This window comes from Pelodiscus sinensis, chromosome 10 (genome assembly GCF_049634645.1).
Source record: "Pelodiscus sinensis isolate JC-2024 chromosome 10, ASM4963464v1, whole genome shotgun sequence".
NCBI lineage: Eukaryota > Metazoa > Chordata > Testudines > Trionychidae > Pelodiscus > Pelodiscus sinensis.
The window spans coordinates 7,854,823-7,871,688 of NC_134720.1; the positions used below are offsets into that span (position 1 = coordinate 7,854,823).

The 16,866-nt window shown below is 48.6% G+C and overlaps 1 protein-coding gene across 3 annotated transcripts in view; it reads right to left on the bottom strand.

The window, feature by feature from the left end:
- Nucleotides 1–16,866, bottom strand: part of KLHL6 (kelch like family member 6) — a 78,467-nt gene that overhangs the window by 14,964 nt on the left and 46,637 nt on the right. For all 3 annotated transcript variants that reach the window (XM_075937469.1, XM_006125198.4, XM_006125199.4), the window contains 3 exons: nucleotides 11,713–12,162; nucleotides 8,048–8,285; nucleotides 1,199–1,401 (listed from right to left, as the gene is read on the bottom strand). In XM_075937469.1, coding sequence (XP_075793584.1) covers nucleotides 1,199–1,401; nucleotides 8,048–8,285; nucleotides 11,713–12,162 — 891 coding nt within the window. The remainder of the gene's footprint in view (nucleotides 1–1,198; nucleotides 1,402–8,047; nucleotides 8,286–11,712; nucleotides 12,163–16,866) is intronic.

Sequence of the window (16,866 nt, forward strand, 5' to 3'; positions counted from 1 at the left end):
CTGTCAGCCTGTTGGCTGCCCGACATGAAGGGACCCCGGTCCTAGCGGTCAAAGACACGGACATAAAACTTCTTGGGGCGCCCATCGGCCTTCCCTAAGGCCACCCACTGTGACGGGACCTTGTGTCCCAGCAGTTGAAGACTCAGGTGTATAACACACATGCACTGCCCTGACCACCGGCTGACAGAATCTCCGGCTTGCTGTGCAGGATGTGGGAGGGAGAAGAGGGGGGGCGCTGATATGAGGGTGTCCATCCTCCCCCACATCTGTACCTATCTCCACACAAAAAGAAGGAGATGGAGGGAGGTTGGCAATGCAAATCTGTCATTCTCACACACTGTGTGTGTCTCTGTCATTCTTACAACCATGCACTGTCCTTTCCTCTCAGATCCTGATCCAACACACATGTGGGGGTTGTTGTTACTGCTTTTACTGCTTGAAAAGTAGGTTATTTTGGGGTTTTGATTGTCCCCACCCTGAATCTCCTGCTACACCCAACCTCCTGCCCCCAACGTAAGTCCCCCTGCACCCAAACTCCTTCCCAGAGCTTGCACCCTGAAAATCCTCCTGGACCCCAATCCCCCACCCTGGGCTAAGTGTGGAGCCCCTCCCACACTATAAACTCCTTGGCTCAAGACCACAGCCTGCACCCCAACCCCCTACCCCAGTCTGGTGACAGTGAGTGAGGATGGGGAAGGAAGGGGGATGGAGTGAGCAGGGGGAGGCCTTGGAGAAGGGGTGGAGCAGAGGCAGGGCCTTAAAGGGGCGGGAAGAAAACAGGGCAAGGGTATTTGGGTTTGAGGTAGATCTTACATTGCACTTAAATTGAAAAAGTGATCTTGTGTGTGAAAAGGTTGGAGACCCCTGGGTTAGTAGCTCCCTGTACAACTGGGGCTAACTGCACAAACTTAGGGCTAATTCTGACACCTTGACTCCTGATGCGTATTAGGGTTTATCCCACTGACTTCATGGAAATGGCTGTAGATAAGAAACAGTTCAGCAGGAGTCAGGATGGCAGAACTGACCCTTAGCTTGAGCCTGCTTTCCTTGAAGTCTGGGTTTTCAACTGGATTGGTGTGTACATAGTCTAGAATTTAGCTCATTTATTTGGAGGTTCAATAAATACCTAACAAAATTCCTTGATTTCAATGTGTTTCAATAGCGCTGCATGAAACAGGAGAATGTGACTGCACTTTACCTCTGACCAGCAGTTATGAAAGGGATCGTATGTTTCTACGCTGTTGATTCTCTGTGCGCCATCAAAACCTCCAACCACATACACTTTGCCACCCAGCACAGCCATTTTGTGTCTCCATCGCCCGATGTTTAAATATTCAATTTGGATCCATTTGTTGATGGAGGAATTGTATTTCCAGACATCATGTTGTGTTTCTTTCCCACCTGCAGGATACACAATGCATGTTACTGACATAATTGGCACGACCTGTATTCATGCAGAACCTCTCGTATGTTCTGGTTTTCACAGAGATTTGTCCTACAAGAAAGAAAATGGGTCATGACATTTGCTCTGGAACCACATCTCCAGTAGTGGTCAGTGCTTGCTTTAGAGAAAGACAACTTGCATGCTTCAAGCTCGTCTAGCTATATTTGCATTGCTATACTTGAGAAAGCGATGGGAAAACCCCCAAAAGGTTGTTTTACAAGCCATTCACCAGATGTGAATCCCTATTCGTGCTTTAGCTGTCAGCTGTCAGCTGCTACCACCTTTTCTCCTGTGTTTGCTAGGTTTTTTCTTGACATGAGTGACCACCTTTCTAGATACATTCAAGTGCAAATATCTCTGTGTGCGCTTCCAAAATCCTAATACCTATCAATAGTTAAGGACCAGCACATACAAATATACCGTCAGCCTCGTGCTCAAATCTCAGGAATGAGACCCATTGCTAATTGCAGATTTCTAGCCATCAAGTTTAAAGCCAGAAGGGACCTTCCAATCACCGAGTCTGACCTGTATATGGAAGACACCTGTACACTAAATCCAGCCACACAAGTGAGATCCACAGGAGACTAAACTGTAATGTTCCACAGGCAAAGAACAGGAAGAACCAATATATACCAGTGCCGAGCCCCTCTGTGGCAAGTGAGTGAGCTATCCAGGCAATGCAGCAGGTGGCCCAAACCCACATGCTCCGGGGGAAGGCAAAACAAATCACAAAGTCACCGCCAATCTGACCTGGAGGAACGTCCCTTCCTTACCCCAGAGATGATGATCAGTTAGGCCCTGAGCATGTGAACAACAGCCAGCCACCCAAGCACCTGAGGGAGAGAATGGCGTGTACCAGCTCAAAACTGTGGACCTCCATGTCCTATGTCCTGTCTCCAGCCATGGCCATCGCTGGTGCTTCAGAGGAAGGAAATGCTAGAGGGAGAAGGAGAACCCTTCCTGATCCCTTTCATGTGGCCAGCAGAGACCCTGAAGCATGAGCTTTGGAAACATAAGACATAAACCGGAAGTGAGCCCCCAGGGTTGCTGACAGCAGCCCTCCCACCCCATCTCTAGCCACTCCATCATACAATTGCCTTCATAAATGTGTCCAGCTCTCTCTCAAAACTAATTCTATTGTTTACCCCTACAGCTCCCACTAGCGGCTGTTCTGGAACTTCACCCCGCTGATGGTTAGAAAACTTCCAGTTTCTACCCCGAATGTGTTGATGGCCAGTTTGTATCTATTTGCTCTTGTACCAACATTTTCCTTTGGCTGAAGAAACTGTTCACCTTCTCTGGTATTTATCCCCGTCCTACTCTATTTACAGAAAACACGCATATCTGCTCTCCACCTCCTTCTGCATCACCCAGCCCTCAGCCACTTGAGAATTCCCTAGTGCCGGGGAGATCCCGCTGAGGACAGCTTTGCACATCCATCTGGTTGGTCTGCTGATTTCCAAAGTATAAACCCGGGCCCTGATCCTGGCCTCCTAGCCCCCGAAAGTCTCCCACTGAAATCTGCCAGGGGGGGTTGCCAGAGCGAAAAATTCAGCATTGGGTCCATAGCTTCTTGAAAGTGAAGAAGTTGGACTGTGACCTCACTTCTGTCCACCTGACTCTGTGTACAGCTACATTGTTGGGAAGGGGAGGGTGGCTGGGTTGGGGGCACAGCACTGAACCTCAGAGAGCCTTGGAGTTCACTTTAGGACTAAAAATAGTAGTATGACATTCCTCCTCAGGTCAGAGCCCAGACTCTGAAACCTGGTGAGGGTCAGTGTCTCTCTGAGCCCAGGCGCTAGCCCAGCCCCAAACATATCCATGGCTATTTTAAGCCCCATAACATGAGCCCCACGTGCTTGAGAGTTGAGCTGGGTTCTGAGACTCACCAGCATGCTCTTTTTTGCAATACTAGATATGGATTGCTTGTGGTGAAATGGTTCCTTATTTACACCAGATCAGAATCAATCCCAATAGGGAAATCCCTACAGTAGGGGTACGTCTAGACTACAGGCTTTTGTCAACAGAAGTTTTGTCAACAGATAGGGTGTGTCTAGACTACAGAGTTTTGTCGACAAAAGTGGACTTTTGTCAACAAAACTATACCTGCGTCTACACTACACTATACCTGCGACTACTACATAACGTCGACAGAACTCAGCAGTTTTGTCGACGCTGGTAAACCTCATTTTACGAGGCATAACGCCTTCTGTCAACAGAGTTCTGTCGACAGCAGGTGTTATTGCATGTAGGGTTGTGTCTAGACTACAGGGTTTTGTCGACAAAGCAGCTTGCTTTGTCAACAGAACTGAATGTAGTCTAGACGCTCTTTGTCGACAGAAGCTTTGTCGACAGTATCTGTCGACAAAACTTCTGTCAACAAAACCCTGTAATCTAGACACACCCTAGTTGTGCAAAGGAGTCTCACTCATTCAAAAAAGTCTTGCAGGGTTTTTGCTAGTACTTCAGTGTCTGTGTAATTATAATTCATTACCGGAACACGCACAGAATGAGTCATGTGTGAACCCCATTGCGCAGTGTGAGAAGCTCACTACAGTCCAGCTATGCAAACGCGTCACCAATGACTATACTGAAAGCAGGAGTCGTATTCCATTACCGAATTGTCTGCCCTCGTTTGTATGCTGTACGGCAGGCAGATCACTGCAGCCTGAAGGAGCTCATCTCTGGGCCAAATCGCAGACTGAATAGGAGATCATTAGCATGCTAGGAAGAGTCATGAATAATGCTCTTGTGGCAATGAGGTTTGCACATGCATGTGTGTTTTATTTGCACTCAGATGGGTGAAGGGGAGGAATGCGGAATGCCAGCATTGTTATCTACAGTAGAGTTGAGAGACGGCAGGCGGTCCAGCCACACCGTCCCGCAGCCTTCTCATTTATATTACAGTTTGCTCTCTCCTGAATTAGAAAACTGCCCTGACGACATGTTATTGAAGTCTGGCTACAGCCTGGGGGGGGGGAGGGGGCAAGATTTTTGAGAGAACTGGAGACATTCAAACTCCTTGCTCTCAGCTTTTTTATACCGCTTTTTCTGAAGAGAGTGTAACTGCAGTCATCAGAGGCCTGCGACCTCCAGCAGTACCTGAAGGAAAGGCAAAATACAGGACTATGAAGGAAAGGGTATGGCAGGCAGGGGGAGGCAAAGATACTGGAGGAATAGATAGCGAAGTAGAAATGAACCAAGTCATTGAAGCCAAAGAAGAAAGAAAATCAAGAAGGAGAGTGTGATAAACAGTATCAGAGGCAGCAGGCTGAGCAGGAGGGACAAGCATGGATAAGCACCCCTCTGCTTTAGCTAGAAGGGAACAATTAATGAGCTGGGCCAGGGCAGCTTTGTTGGAGTGGAAATGGGGAAAAGCAGATTGAAGGAGACCAAGGAGGTGAAGAAGTCAAGGAACGGAGTTGATGAAGGGGAGGAAGGGTACTAATTAGTGTCACTGAGCAAAGTAAGTGATTCTTTCATGGCAAGGCATGTATGGGCATGTCTAGAGGCAGAGCAGCAAAGGAGACAGAGAGAACAGGAGAAGAAGCCAGAGAAGAGGGGAGGAAAAAGGCCTGAGGCTAAGGAGACAGACTGAGTGATAAGAGACAGACAGTAAGCAGCTCTGTGAGTGAAACAGGTGCCAAGGAGTCGGGGAACGTGTTTGTTGAACATGCTGGTTGAAATGCTGCCTTTGATTCCCCCACATAGGACTACTGAAGAAAGGGAGAAAGAGAGAGCAGAATGTAACAGTGGGATGAAAAGAGAACTTCTTTTCCTTAAACTCATGACTACATCTACACTGGCATGATTTTCCGAAAATGCTTTTAACGGAAAACTCTTCCGTTAAAAGCATTTTCGGAAAAGCACGTCTAGATTGGCAGGATGCTTTTCCACAAAAGCACTTTTTGCAGAAAAGCATCCGTGGCCAATCTAGACGCAGTTTTCCGCAAAAAAGCCCCGATCGCCATTTTCGCAGAAAAACTTGCCAGTCTAGACCCAGCCATGGGGAGGGAAGAGGGATGAAAGCTGGTCCTAGTACAAGGAGATTTAATAAAGACTAAGTTGGAGTGAGTTTGTTAAATCCATGTAGTCTTAAAGGCAGACAGTCCTGGGAGATATTTTAGACCCTCATCTCACTGGCAGAATGTTCCCATTTGACTCCCCTGCCCGCCTCTTCCTGCCGTTCTGTTACTCATCTTTGAAGGAAAAGTCCCGCTTGGGCAAGGTGCCTGATGAAGAACTCTGCAGAGTGAAAGGTCCAGCTCCCAGCACCAGGCCAGGATTGGCATTGGCTGGGCAAGCTTCCCCACACAGCCCCACCCTTCGTGCCACGTTGGGGAAACCTGTGGCCTCCACTTACTGTCACCTTTGGTCTGACAAGCAGGGTGCTCAATGTGGCCGTTGTGAAGATGGCTTTGAGTCATTGAGCCCCTTTCCCTTAGAAAGCAGAATGAGATCACCAAACTAATTCCACAGAGGCCATCAAACCGGCTCTCACATGGCAATGAGTCACGGCCCAGCTGACCTGCCTTTGAACTGGTGAGCTGGAAATAAAAAGCTGTGTGTTCCATTGCCAGTCCCCTAAGGCAGCGGTGGGCAATCTAGGCTAGTGAGTGGGCCACACAAGTGGCCCTCCTTCATCTCAGCGCGCTGCTAGATTGTTGTAACCAAGACAGTCTCCTGAGAGAGGGTCGTTTTTCTAACTGCGCTTGCGCACCTAAAATATGGAGGCTGTGCCGATTGATCCAAAGCGGCGCTTTGATAAGACGCAGGGGGAGCGCACGGCTCTTATAGTCAATGTCATGTGCTATCCGCACACACCTCATTTCGCATGCCCTGGCTCTGAGTGTGTATCATTTCAATAATACCTGTAGGGGAAAAACGATGTGGATGGAAACCAGCAAAATCTGACGACCTTATGGGCAGTGGTAAACAGAATGTCTAGTGGGCCACACACAACTCTCATGGTTTGTCCACCATTGCCCTAAGCAATCCTTAGTCTTCCTTCACATGAGTTTGTATGGAACAGGTGTTTATGGAAGTTGAATGTCTCTGCTGAATCCCTGCATACTGTGATCCTAGGGTGGCCAGTTGTCCTGATTTTATCGGGACAGTCCTGATATTTTGGGCTTTGTCTTCCACAGGTGCCTCTTACCTTACACCCCCCTGCCCTGATTTTTCAAGCTTGCTGTCTGGTCACCCTATGTGATCCACAATCAAATATGCACACGGCTGCCTTGTACAAGGCCTCTTGGCCCTCACAGTGGTGATGGCAATTAACTGTGCTGTCTGTAATTGATTGTTTTTAGAGTCCTCTGGCTGCACTATTGATGTGCTTCTGAAAATAGGATTTTCAATCACAAGCAAAACAACCATGCTTAGTGTTTGCAAATTATTGACTGTTGCTTATTCATGCAGAACTCCTAGCAGGTCTTCCAGAAGAGCTTTGCAGTAGCTACTGTTGACTGTATGCTGCATAAGCAGCTGTAAGAGGCCTTTCTGGGACTACTGTTCCTAACACTTTGGTGTGACAGCACTACATTCACACACGGTGCATTTGTTTCAAAACTGAACCACTCAACCCCGTGCATCTCAGGAGCCTGTCTTTCAGCCCTGATGGTGTGTGTGAGGAGCCCCTTTCAAAGGCAAGGGCTGAAATGCTCTATCGTTAGCTGTGTTGGTCAATTTACACAGCACAGCATATAGTCTACATCATCAACCGAGGGTACATGTAGCCCCAGAGGCACGCAGAGGACTTTCAGTGGATACATTAACTCATCTAGATAGTAGCCTAGTTTTATAACAGGCTACATAAAAAGCATTGGCGAAGTCAGCACAAACTAAAATTTCATACCAATATTGTTTATCCTGCTCTGTACACTTTACCTGCAATGGAAGTACAACATTTATATCCCAGTTGATTTATTTTATAATCTTTCTATATATTAAAAAAAACGTTTCCTGCAGGACTACAGAGTGACATCATTATACTACTCTGCATCCCACAGCCCCTCCCCCTCAGCCACCCAGACTCCTCCCTCCCTACTCCCTGCTGCTAACTCGATTGGCTCAGAACACGGCCTGTGTCACCCCGACCCTTCTCCACCGGCTGAGCGAATGCGGCCTGCGCCAGCTTCTTCAACAGTCTGATGGGGGGCCGAGAGGCCCAGGCTAGATGTGGGGGTGGGGAGAGGGCGAGAGGCTAAGGCTGGCTGTGGGAGAGGGGGCACCCTGAGGCCCAGGCTGGCTGTGCGGGTGGGAGCAAGAAACCTAGGCTCCCCTCCCCAGCGGCTGTGCGAGCACAATGAGTAGGGGACACAGCCTCCTAGTTATATGATAAAAATGGCAAAGTCGGCAGATTTTCAATAACAGTGTGTCTGTGACACTTTTGGTATTTTTAGGTTTGATTTTGTAAGCAAGTAGCTTTAGAGTGAAGTGAAACTTGGGGGTATGCAAGAGAAATCAGACTCCTGACAGAGGTAACGTAGTCTGCAAAGATTCAGAGCCACTGTTCCGCATAAAAGCTGTAGCCATTTCCCTTCCCTTGTTAGTGAGACTCTTCTCTTCTTTTAGTTCCATGAGCATCTCCTTGCTCCTTACCTGATATGTAGACTTCATTTTTTAATGTAATACATGCAAATTCCACCCATTTTTTATTCTCGCTCTCTGTTTCCTGTTCTGTGATTGGTAATTTTGCCACTTCCAAACGACTCCGTCTCAAAGGATCCAGGCACGTCACTTCTGCGACAAATTTTTCATCTTTTGTGCAACCACCAATGATCATAAACACCTCAGACTGGAACTCGTGCATCCGGGGCTTTGTTCTTTCTGAAATAATCTAGACACAAGCAATACAGAATGAACACACGGGATGTGTCGCAGGGCAGGGGGACGTTAAAAAACAGCATTGTACCCTGTGGGGTGAGTCGCTCACTAATTTACCTCCCGTTGGTTCCATTCATTGGCCAAGTTTTCCCCAATGGTACATTGAAGAGTCTCCTCTCACCTGCTATTAGCCAGCCCCACGAGCACATCTGTCTGCCTAGAGGTGCCAGCTCTGCCGGTGCTCTAGGGCTGGTGCACCCAATGGAAAAATAGTGACCTCAGCACCCACAGCTGCTGGCGGAATATGGGGAGAGGGGCAGAGAGGATGCCAGAGGTGGGCCTCAGGTGAGGGACTAGAGCAGGGATAGGAAAGGATGGGGCCTTGGAGGAAGTGGCAGAGTACGGGTGGCACAGCCTCCTGGGAACATGAAAGTCCACACTCATGTGTCCATCTGAGGTATTTCTACGGCCCCTGTCCCTGCAGTCTCTGAGCACCTCGCAGGCTTTAATGTCTGTAATCTCTCAGCACCGCAATGAGACAGGGGTTCACTCTTATCCCTCTTTTACACATAGGGAACTGAGGCACAGAGAGCGACAGCGACTTGCCTTAGTCCACACAAGAAACACCTTGCTGTGCAAGAACTAGAAGCCAGTACTTCCAAGTGCTAGGTTAATGCTCTAACCACTGGACTATCCAGCCTCTCTGCAAACACTGCCCGAATCTAAATGCCAGGTTCCAGGTGCAGACTGAGGGTGGTTCTAGCAAACGGGTTTTGTGTCAGTGATAAAAGTGTCTGTCAAAGCGCTGTGCTGCTCCTAGGAGAATAGACACAAGAGGAATTGTCACAATTCTCTGTTCAGAGGTGTTAATGATAAGCTGTGTCTCAACGCAGTGCTGGTGGCACGACATCCTTTGCTCCCTGTAGATACACCATTAGTCACATTGGAATGAACACAGTGGAAAATTCAAGGAAAGCTTTTTATAGTGTACAGGAATTTATCATTTATCTGAAATGTTTGAACATAAGAACGGCTGTACTGGGTCAGACCAAAGGTCCATCTAGCCCAGTATCCTGTCTGCCGACAGTGGCCAGCACCAGGTGCCCCAGAGAGGGTGGACCGAAGACAATGATCAAGCGATTTGTCTCCTGCCATCTCTCTCCAGCCTCTGACAAACAGAGGCCAAGGACACCATTTTATCCCCTAATAGCCTTTTATGGACCTAACCTCCATAAAAGCTTCTCTTTAAACTCTATTATAGTCCCAGCCTTCACAGCCTCCTCTGGCAAGGAGTTCCACAGATTGACTACACGCTGTGTGAAGAAGAACTTTCTTTTATTAGTTTAAAACCTGCTACCCATTAAAGAGCACTAGCTCTTTTCTTTGGACTTTTATAACTAGTTTAAAGCGTGTTTCTATAAACTGGTATAAATGATCTCATTACCCTATGCAGATGCAAAATTCCTTTCTCTGTTTGCTCAGTAAAACTTACTAAACTGCCAGCGAGTCTTAGCATCCGTGTCAGAACTGTGCAGATTCCTCCTACACCCCCTCGGCCAGCCTCACAGCCCTTCGACTCTCCACCGCCAGCAATGAACAGGGCTGCGGAGAGTGCACATTCTGCCCCTTCCGCATCCCGGAAAACAAGCGTGGTGCTCTCTTTGCACGGCTCACGGCTGGCTCAGGGAGCCAAGCACTGGGACTGAAGACTGAGCCCTGCTGTCTAGTAAGGTAGTACAGAGCCCTGTGCCTGCCACGGGGTCACCTGCGGGCTGGTCTGAATTGCTAATCCTATGTGGAGGCAGGGCCTGCCTGTGTTTCGTGATGCCCTTTGCAGTTCCTATCCAGGGAGCTCCTTCCCCTCTGACAACAGGGTCCTACCAATATCTATGCACCCATGACATACCTCTGATTGCCTGCTGCCTGCTCATGACACTCCTCAGCCTGTGAGGAAGCACAAGTCTCTCTCTCTCTCTCTCTCTCTCTCTCTCTCTCTCTCTCAACTGTGAAGTTTTGACACCTTATGATCACTTTCTGTGGGACTGAAATGTAACTTTCCAAGTAAGGGAGAGGCTCAGTTTGGGAATTCCATTTCCACCTCTGGCTGCTACATCTGGGGGAGATGGGACAGGGCTGGGACAGGGTTGAGACTGCAGATTGCAGGTTAAGTCTGGATGCGTCACAGGTCCTGTGCTAATCAGCTGTCCAGACTTCTGCTTAGGATCCTGTCTCTGAGATCAAAGTGTGTTTTTTTCACGGCAGGTTCTTTCTTTCCTAAAAGATTCCCACAGTAACCTAGTAAGGTAGACACTGAGCCTTCTCCCACCCACTCTGAAATTCTTGAGTGCCTCTGCCTGTGCATGGAAGCAGGATCATTTCAGGGCAACTTTAAACAGTGGCCCTGCACTTGACCCTCAGTGTCCCATGAAGACAGCTAGTGCTGCTTGAGCAGGTGAGTGGCACATGCTTGGTCTGCAGAAGAGTGCATAGGACACAGAAGTGCAGCAGCGGGGTTTCAAAACGTTTCCAGACTCATCCCTTGATTTGTACAGCCCCCTTCACCCAAGCACATGGGCAGAGTGCAGCAGGCTACCAAGGGGAATCGCTTCTCCCAGTACTGAGCACAGCCTCTTTGGGAGGAGCACACAAGTCCGCCTCAACCCTGCAATTGTGTTGGAGGCGGGGTTGTGAAGAATAACGTCCTCAGCTGGAACTACAGGAGCATTTCATATCAGGTGAGGTTCAGTCTGGATGGAAGATATGAGCAAAGGCATGGGCCAACACTCCTTCCCAAGAACACAGGGGAAGCTTCTGGACTCTTTAACGAACTGAGCGCCTATGTATTTCCATTAGATCTCTTCCTGCTCACTTACATTTTAATATCTCTCACATTCAAGGCCAGAGCAGGTCATTAGTACAATCCAGTCTGATCTGCTGCACACAAGAGAATTTCTCCCAGGAATTCCTGCATCAAACCCATAACAATCTGATTGATGATTGAACCTCAAAGATCAACAGGGCAGCTAAAGAGAAAATACATTAGTAGGGAAAGTAGACATAGATAACTGGTTTTGGAGGTATGGTGCTGCTCACCCTAACTGTCCCATTGAGATTCTTTGCCATATTTGACACCATAGATGATTATTTTAATTGGGATACCAATATTAAACAAGAAAGCAATGTCTGAAGTAATACTTTTGATTTGCCTTTTACTAGGGAGCATATCAAGGAATATTGGTGAACCTTTGTATGATATTAGATGGAATTGTGTGCAAGGAAGATCTCTCTCCTTTCAGAGATTCAGAACATTTTCTGAAATGGTTTTATATTAAAATAAGCTGTCTGGAAACCTCTTAGATTTCACGGTTAAGTGATTATGATTATATTAATGTTTCAGCTCCTCTCCCCCAGTTTACAAACTATTTTCATTGGTTACTCACCTCATTGCCTGACAGATGATACATTCTTGCTTCTTGAAGCAGAGGGAAGACATCAGGACACTGTCGAATGAGTTGATCAGCTTCTACTGTCTCTACAAAATACCAAGGGTCCAAAAGGGGCAGCCGGACATTCTCAAGAACATAGGGTAGGCGAGGAAACCGTTCAGACTCCTTGTATCGAACCCAGTTCATGACAATCTCAAAGACCTGCGCCTCCTCCGTGACGTAGAGGTCGTCACTCTTCAGTGTGTTGCAGAGAACGTCAATGGGGATCTCCAGGAATTCCTCGTAGTTCAGTGCTTGAGCAAAGTTCTGAATAATGTAGCTCTGGACTTGCTGCTTCAGATTCTCCAGAGAATGAGTGTCGGCCAGCCTCAGAATCCCAACACAGTTTTCCGGCTGGAGGGCTTCGGTGAGGAAACTGGCACAGGCATCCACCATCCGCAGAAACTACAGACACAAAGAGCACATCCGGTACCATGCAGTTATGATACATTTCTATTGTGGTAGGTGTGGGAGCCCCCGTTAAGGGCCAGCCCCCCCTTGTGCTAGGCACTGGACAAACACAAACCCAGCAGAGGCCCTTGCCCTCAAGGCTTCCAAACTGAGCACAAGACAAGAGATAATAGACAGCTACAGACTGCTGAGGACAACGCCTGAGACAATACAGCATGACAAGCAGTGTCACAGGCAGCACGCGGCAGCCTAACCAATCTCCAGGTCTGGGGGTTTTGGAAGGCATCATAGTAGGACTTACAAGAAGTAGGGAAGTAGGGTTACCTGGTAAACCAGTGGGGGCTGGAGCAGCTTCCCACCTGCCATGGGCAGGGAGCTGCTCCGGCCCCAAGGGGTGTCTGCAGCAGGCCCTGAGAGACTTGCAGGCAGAGGCTGCTCCGGTCCTATGGAGCTGCTCCTGTCCACAGTGGGCCCAGGCACATCACAGGCAGGGCTGCTCCAGATGACCAGAGCAGTCCCTGTCTGCAATGCAACCAGGCCCATCATGGATAGGGCTAGCTGGAGCAGCGCCTGCCTGCAGGGGCGAGGCGGGGGGGCTGATTCAGCCCAGCCACAGTGGGCATGGGGGCCACTTGAGCCTAGTGGGGCTGGAGCGGCCCTGTACCCACCCTCCCTTTAATCTGTTAACCAGTTAAACAGGATTTTACATCCCTAATAAGGGGTATAATCAAGGGCAACATATGTGGTTTTCAGCACAACTTAATGTGAGGAGTTACTAGTGGCAACACGTCTGTGACAGAAGGAAGTCGGTATCCATAAGGATGGAGAACTGAAGCACAGAGCTGGTTAAGTGACTTGCCCCAGCTCAGATGAGGAGGCCGTGGCTCACCCAGGAAATACACCTGAATCTTCTGAGTGCCAGCCCCATCTGCTAGAGCAGCGATGGCAGCCAAGACTAGCGAGTGGACCGCATGGGTGGCCTCCTTCACCTCAGTGGGCTGCAAGGTTGAAATCCAGTGATGGGCACTGCATGTGGACTATTGGCGTTCCACCTGGAGGAGGCCCATGCACCCCCCTCTGCCCCCTGATGCCACGCCCTGCACTTACCTGCCCCTCTCCTTCCCTCCCAGTATTTTTGGAGCAACATAAATCAGCTGATTCACACTCTTCCCGCTCCTTCCCAGAGCTGATTCTGCTCCAGTTAAAGCTGGTGGGAGCTGCTGGTGTGAAAATCCAGGCCCATCATGTGCGTGAGGCCTGGCTGACGGGAGTGAGTTTGAAGAGAGATTTGAATGGACGGAAGACGTCCAGTCAGCTCACAAGGAGAGGGGGAGAATTCCAGGCATTGGGAGTGGCGTGGGAGAAGGAATAAATGGGGCCTGTGAGTCACGGGGGGTGCAGGTGGAGCCGTGAGTGTAACACAAGCCATGCTGTTCCAGTTCTATCAGTGGTGGCTTGGTGAAGAGGCCATCAAGTTAAAGGATCTGGTGGAGGCAGCCATAGAGTCTTTGAACTTCAGCTGCCAGTATTTGAATGGGGTATTACAAATGTCTGCAAAGGGGCAGATTCTGATCTCACTTGCACCTATGGAGTAACACTGCCATCTGACCCATTATTCGGAAACTGCTGTTTGTTTTGCGGCAGAGCTTTTGTATAGGCTTTTCTCCTGCCTGGCTTCTGCTCTGTTTTAACCGTGTGAGATTCACCGTACTGTAAAGGGGCACTGTCAAGTTGAAGAGTTTTAAACTGATTCATTTTAAAAATTCCCTGTTTCTAAGAGAACAACCTTTAAACAATATGCCGTGAGGTTAAAACGAAAACCATTTTTTAAAGAACTCCAAAGGGAGGGGATAGGAGACAGGCCCAAGAGCAACACTAGCAGAGGTTCCTCAGGCTCTCTCCTTCTCCGGCCCCTCTGTGTACACGTGTGCCCACTTGATCAACAGCCGCATCCCCATCACGGAGGGCATGTCTACACCTAGAACACTACAGCAGCACAGCTGCAGCACTTTGGTGTAGACACTCTTCTCCCATCACTGTAGTTAGTCCAGCTCCCTGAGGGGTGCAGCAGATTGAAGGAAGAATTCTTCTATCTACCTAGCACTGTCTACACTGGGGGCTAGGTTGGCATAGCTGTGTGGGCCTGTGGATTTTTCAAACCCCCGGCTCCCCGGATGCCATAGCTTTGCCACGGTACATTTTCAGTATAGACCCAGCTGTGCGGTCATGGAAACCTTTGTCTTGTTGACTCTTATTGTTGCCTGTGCAGGAGGCTGGGCAGAGAAGAGCGGGTCTCCTTAGGCCCTCCTCCCACAAGTTTGAATTGCTTCCTGCCCCATCCAGAAATAAAAAGGGCTCCCTGCTCCACACTGTCTCCATTGCTCACAGGCAGAGGTCTGGGAAGTCCAAAAGGGGCTTCTCCCAGTCTCCACCTTCCCTGGCTCCCATTGCTCCATGCAAGGGTCCCAAGAAAAGAAGCCACTGTGAAATGGTAGCAGCTCTGCTGCTTTGTTACTGGCTAAATATCCACTGGGGCTGCGTTCACACGAGACTTTTGTGAGAAATCCCCCAGCATTGCTGCTGCCAGTATCTCTCCGCCAGTTGGAAAGTGAGAGCAGTGGAACCTCCCAGGGCTGCAGGCATTTCTACCCGCTGGCTCAGAGCAGGTCTAGATGACATGGGGGTGGAAATGCAGGGGGCTGCCAATACCCTGCCTACATTAGCACCAACACCCTGCCACCATTGGTGCCCGCTCAGGGATACTTCGGTCCAGGAACCCTAGTCGTGCTAGGCTGGTGGAAAAACAAACCGTGTGAGCTCTCCCAGCACAGTGCAAGGGAGCTCCCTTCTCAGGCCAGTGTGAGCATGATGTCATCTTGCTGGTGGATGAGACAGGAAGTGAGAGGACTAGCCATCAGCAAAACAGTGACACTGAGTTATAAAAGTCGGAGGCCAGGCCTCCTGAGGAAAACACTAACCTCTGAGTGTGGTAATTGCAATAGATTTTAAAAAGTCAGACAGAAATATGGTTTTCTAGTTGACATTTCCCTTTCAATCAAAAGGAAGATTCTGGAAATAGAGCGTCAGAGCTGCTGTGACAGATGCATTTTGACTTTTGCTCACTGCTGTTACATTAGGGTCCCAATCCCAATCCTGTTAATCCCCATATCCACTGACAACAATGTGAGCAAGATGAGGCTCCCGGTGATCAGCTCAATAAACGGAGAACCTGTCCTGAGCAAAAGATATTGCTAGTTACCCCTCAAGCTTGCTTTTTCCTGCCTCAGTGATTTTAACAGGGGAGTCGCGCACTGGTATTTAATATTGCTCTCCTTAGCCAGCTGGTAAAGAACAAAGTGCAGAAAAGACTAATAAAAGGAGATACTATGAATATAATTAAAGGTAGTATCCTCATTTTTTTCTATTTAATGTCAATAGATTGGCCATTTTAATGTTATTGTTCTCCATGGTAAGGAAAATTGTATAACTGTAACTGAAGGGGAAAGAGAAGTGAAACACAGTAAACCCACCTTTAAATGCTAACGTATTTAGATTTGTTTAAATAATCGGGGCAGAATTTTCTGGGCAGACCTGTATCCTGTTGACATATGCAGACTGTTGACCAAATCTGAAAGATGACAAGCACTGGTTACAGACTATCTAGTTCCTGTTTTTCATTTACATGTGGTCAAGAGATTAGAGAAATGCAACTGACTAATGAACAGGGGATACATTAAAAATCAAAATACTGTGATCGTGGCTATAGCTTTTGCTCTAAAAATGTCAAGAGTGTGCCACAACGCCACTGCAGAGTTCTGAGGCTTCGGTGCTAGCTGGTCTGTCCCAGGGCTATTGAATTTCTCCATTGGGCTATCACTATTAACACTAATACTTTCCCCTTATCTTCCGAGGATCTCAAAGCACCCTGCAAACACTGATTAACCCTCTCTGCTGCCCCTGCTTTCTACCTCCCATCAGGTGGGCCTTATCCCCATTTTAGAGATGGGAGAAAATGAGTTACAAAGAATGACTTGGCCAAGATTACTCATCAAGTCACTCATAAGGCTGGGAAAGACCCTAGAACTCCTAACTCCCTGGTCTGCGGGCTGTGTTCTGTTTATACGTAGCCTAGTGAGAGTAATGTAGGTATGCACACAGCTGCACAAAATTGATGGCAATAAGATGGCCCGTGCTTCTATCCTAAAAGGCTCGGCGTGGGTGGAGAGCGCTGTGAATTAAACTGCGTGGGTGCATCAGAAAGTAGCAAAAGTGTGAGGTGTGAAAGTAGATCAGACACAAGAAATGGAGAAAACAATGAATATCCAACAGGTCGCAATTATTTGGACCAGAATTGCCCCCGTCCCATTGCTCCCAAGACTGCCCTCTGGATTTCACAGTGTAAACAAAACAAATATATCAATGTCCATCTACTTGGGGACCCTATCGGTACTCGTGTGGTACCCGGAGGCTGAGTGGACACCCAGGGTAATGAGGATGGGGCCCACCCTCAGCCACCTCTGCCCTCAGTGGTAAGGTTGTTTTCTTTGCTTCTGCACAGCAGCAGCTTCTCCGGCAGCTCCCTGCCCACCTCCTAGCTGTTCCATTGGGAGCAGAAAGAAGGACACCTGCTTCCCACTCTTTTAATGTCTGTTGGGGCAGCGGGGAGGGGTGGAGACGCTGGCAGGGGTCTGTGAATCA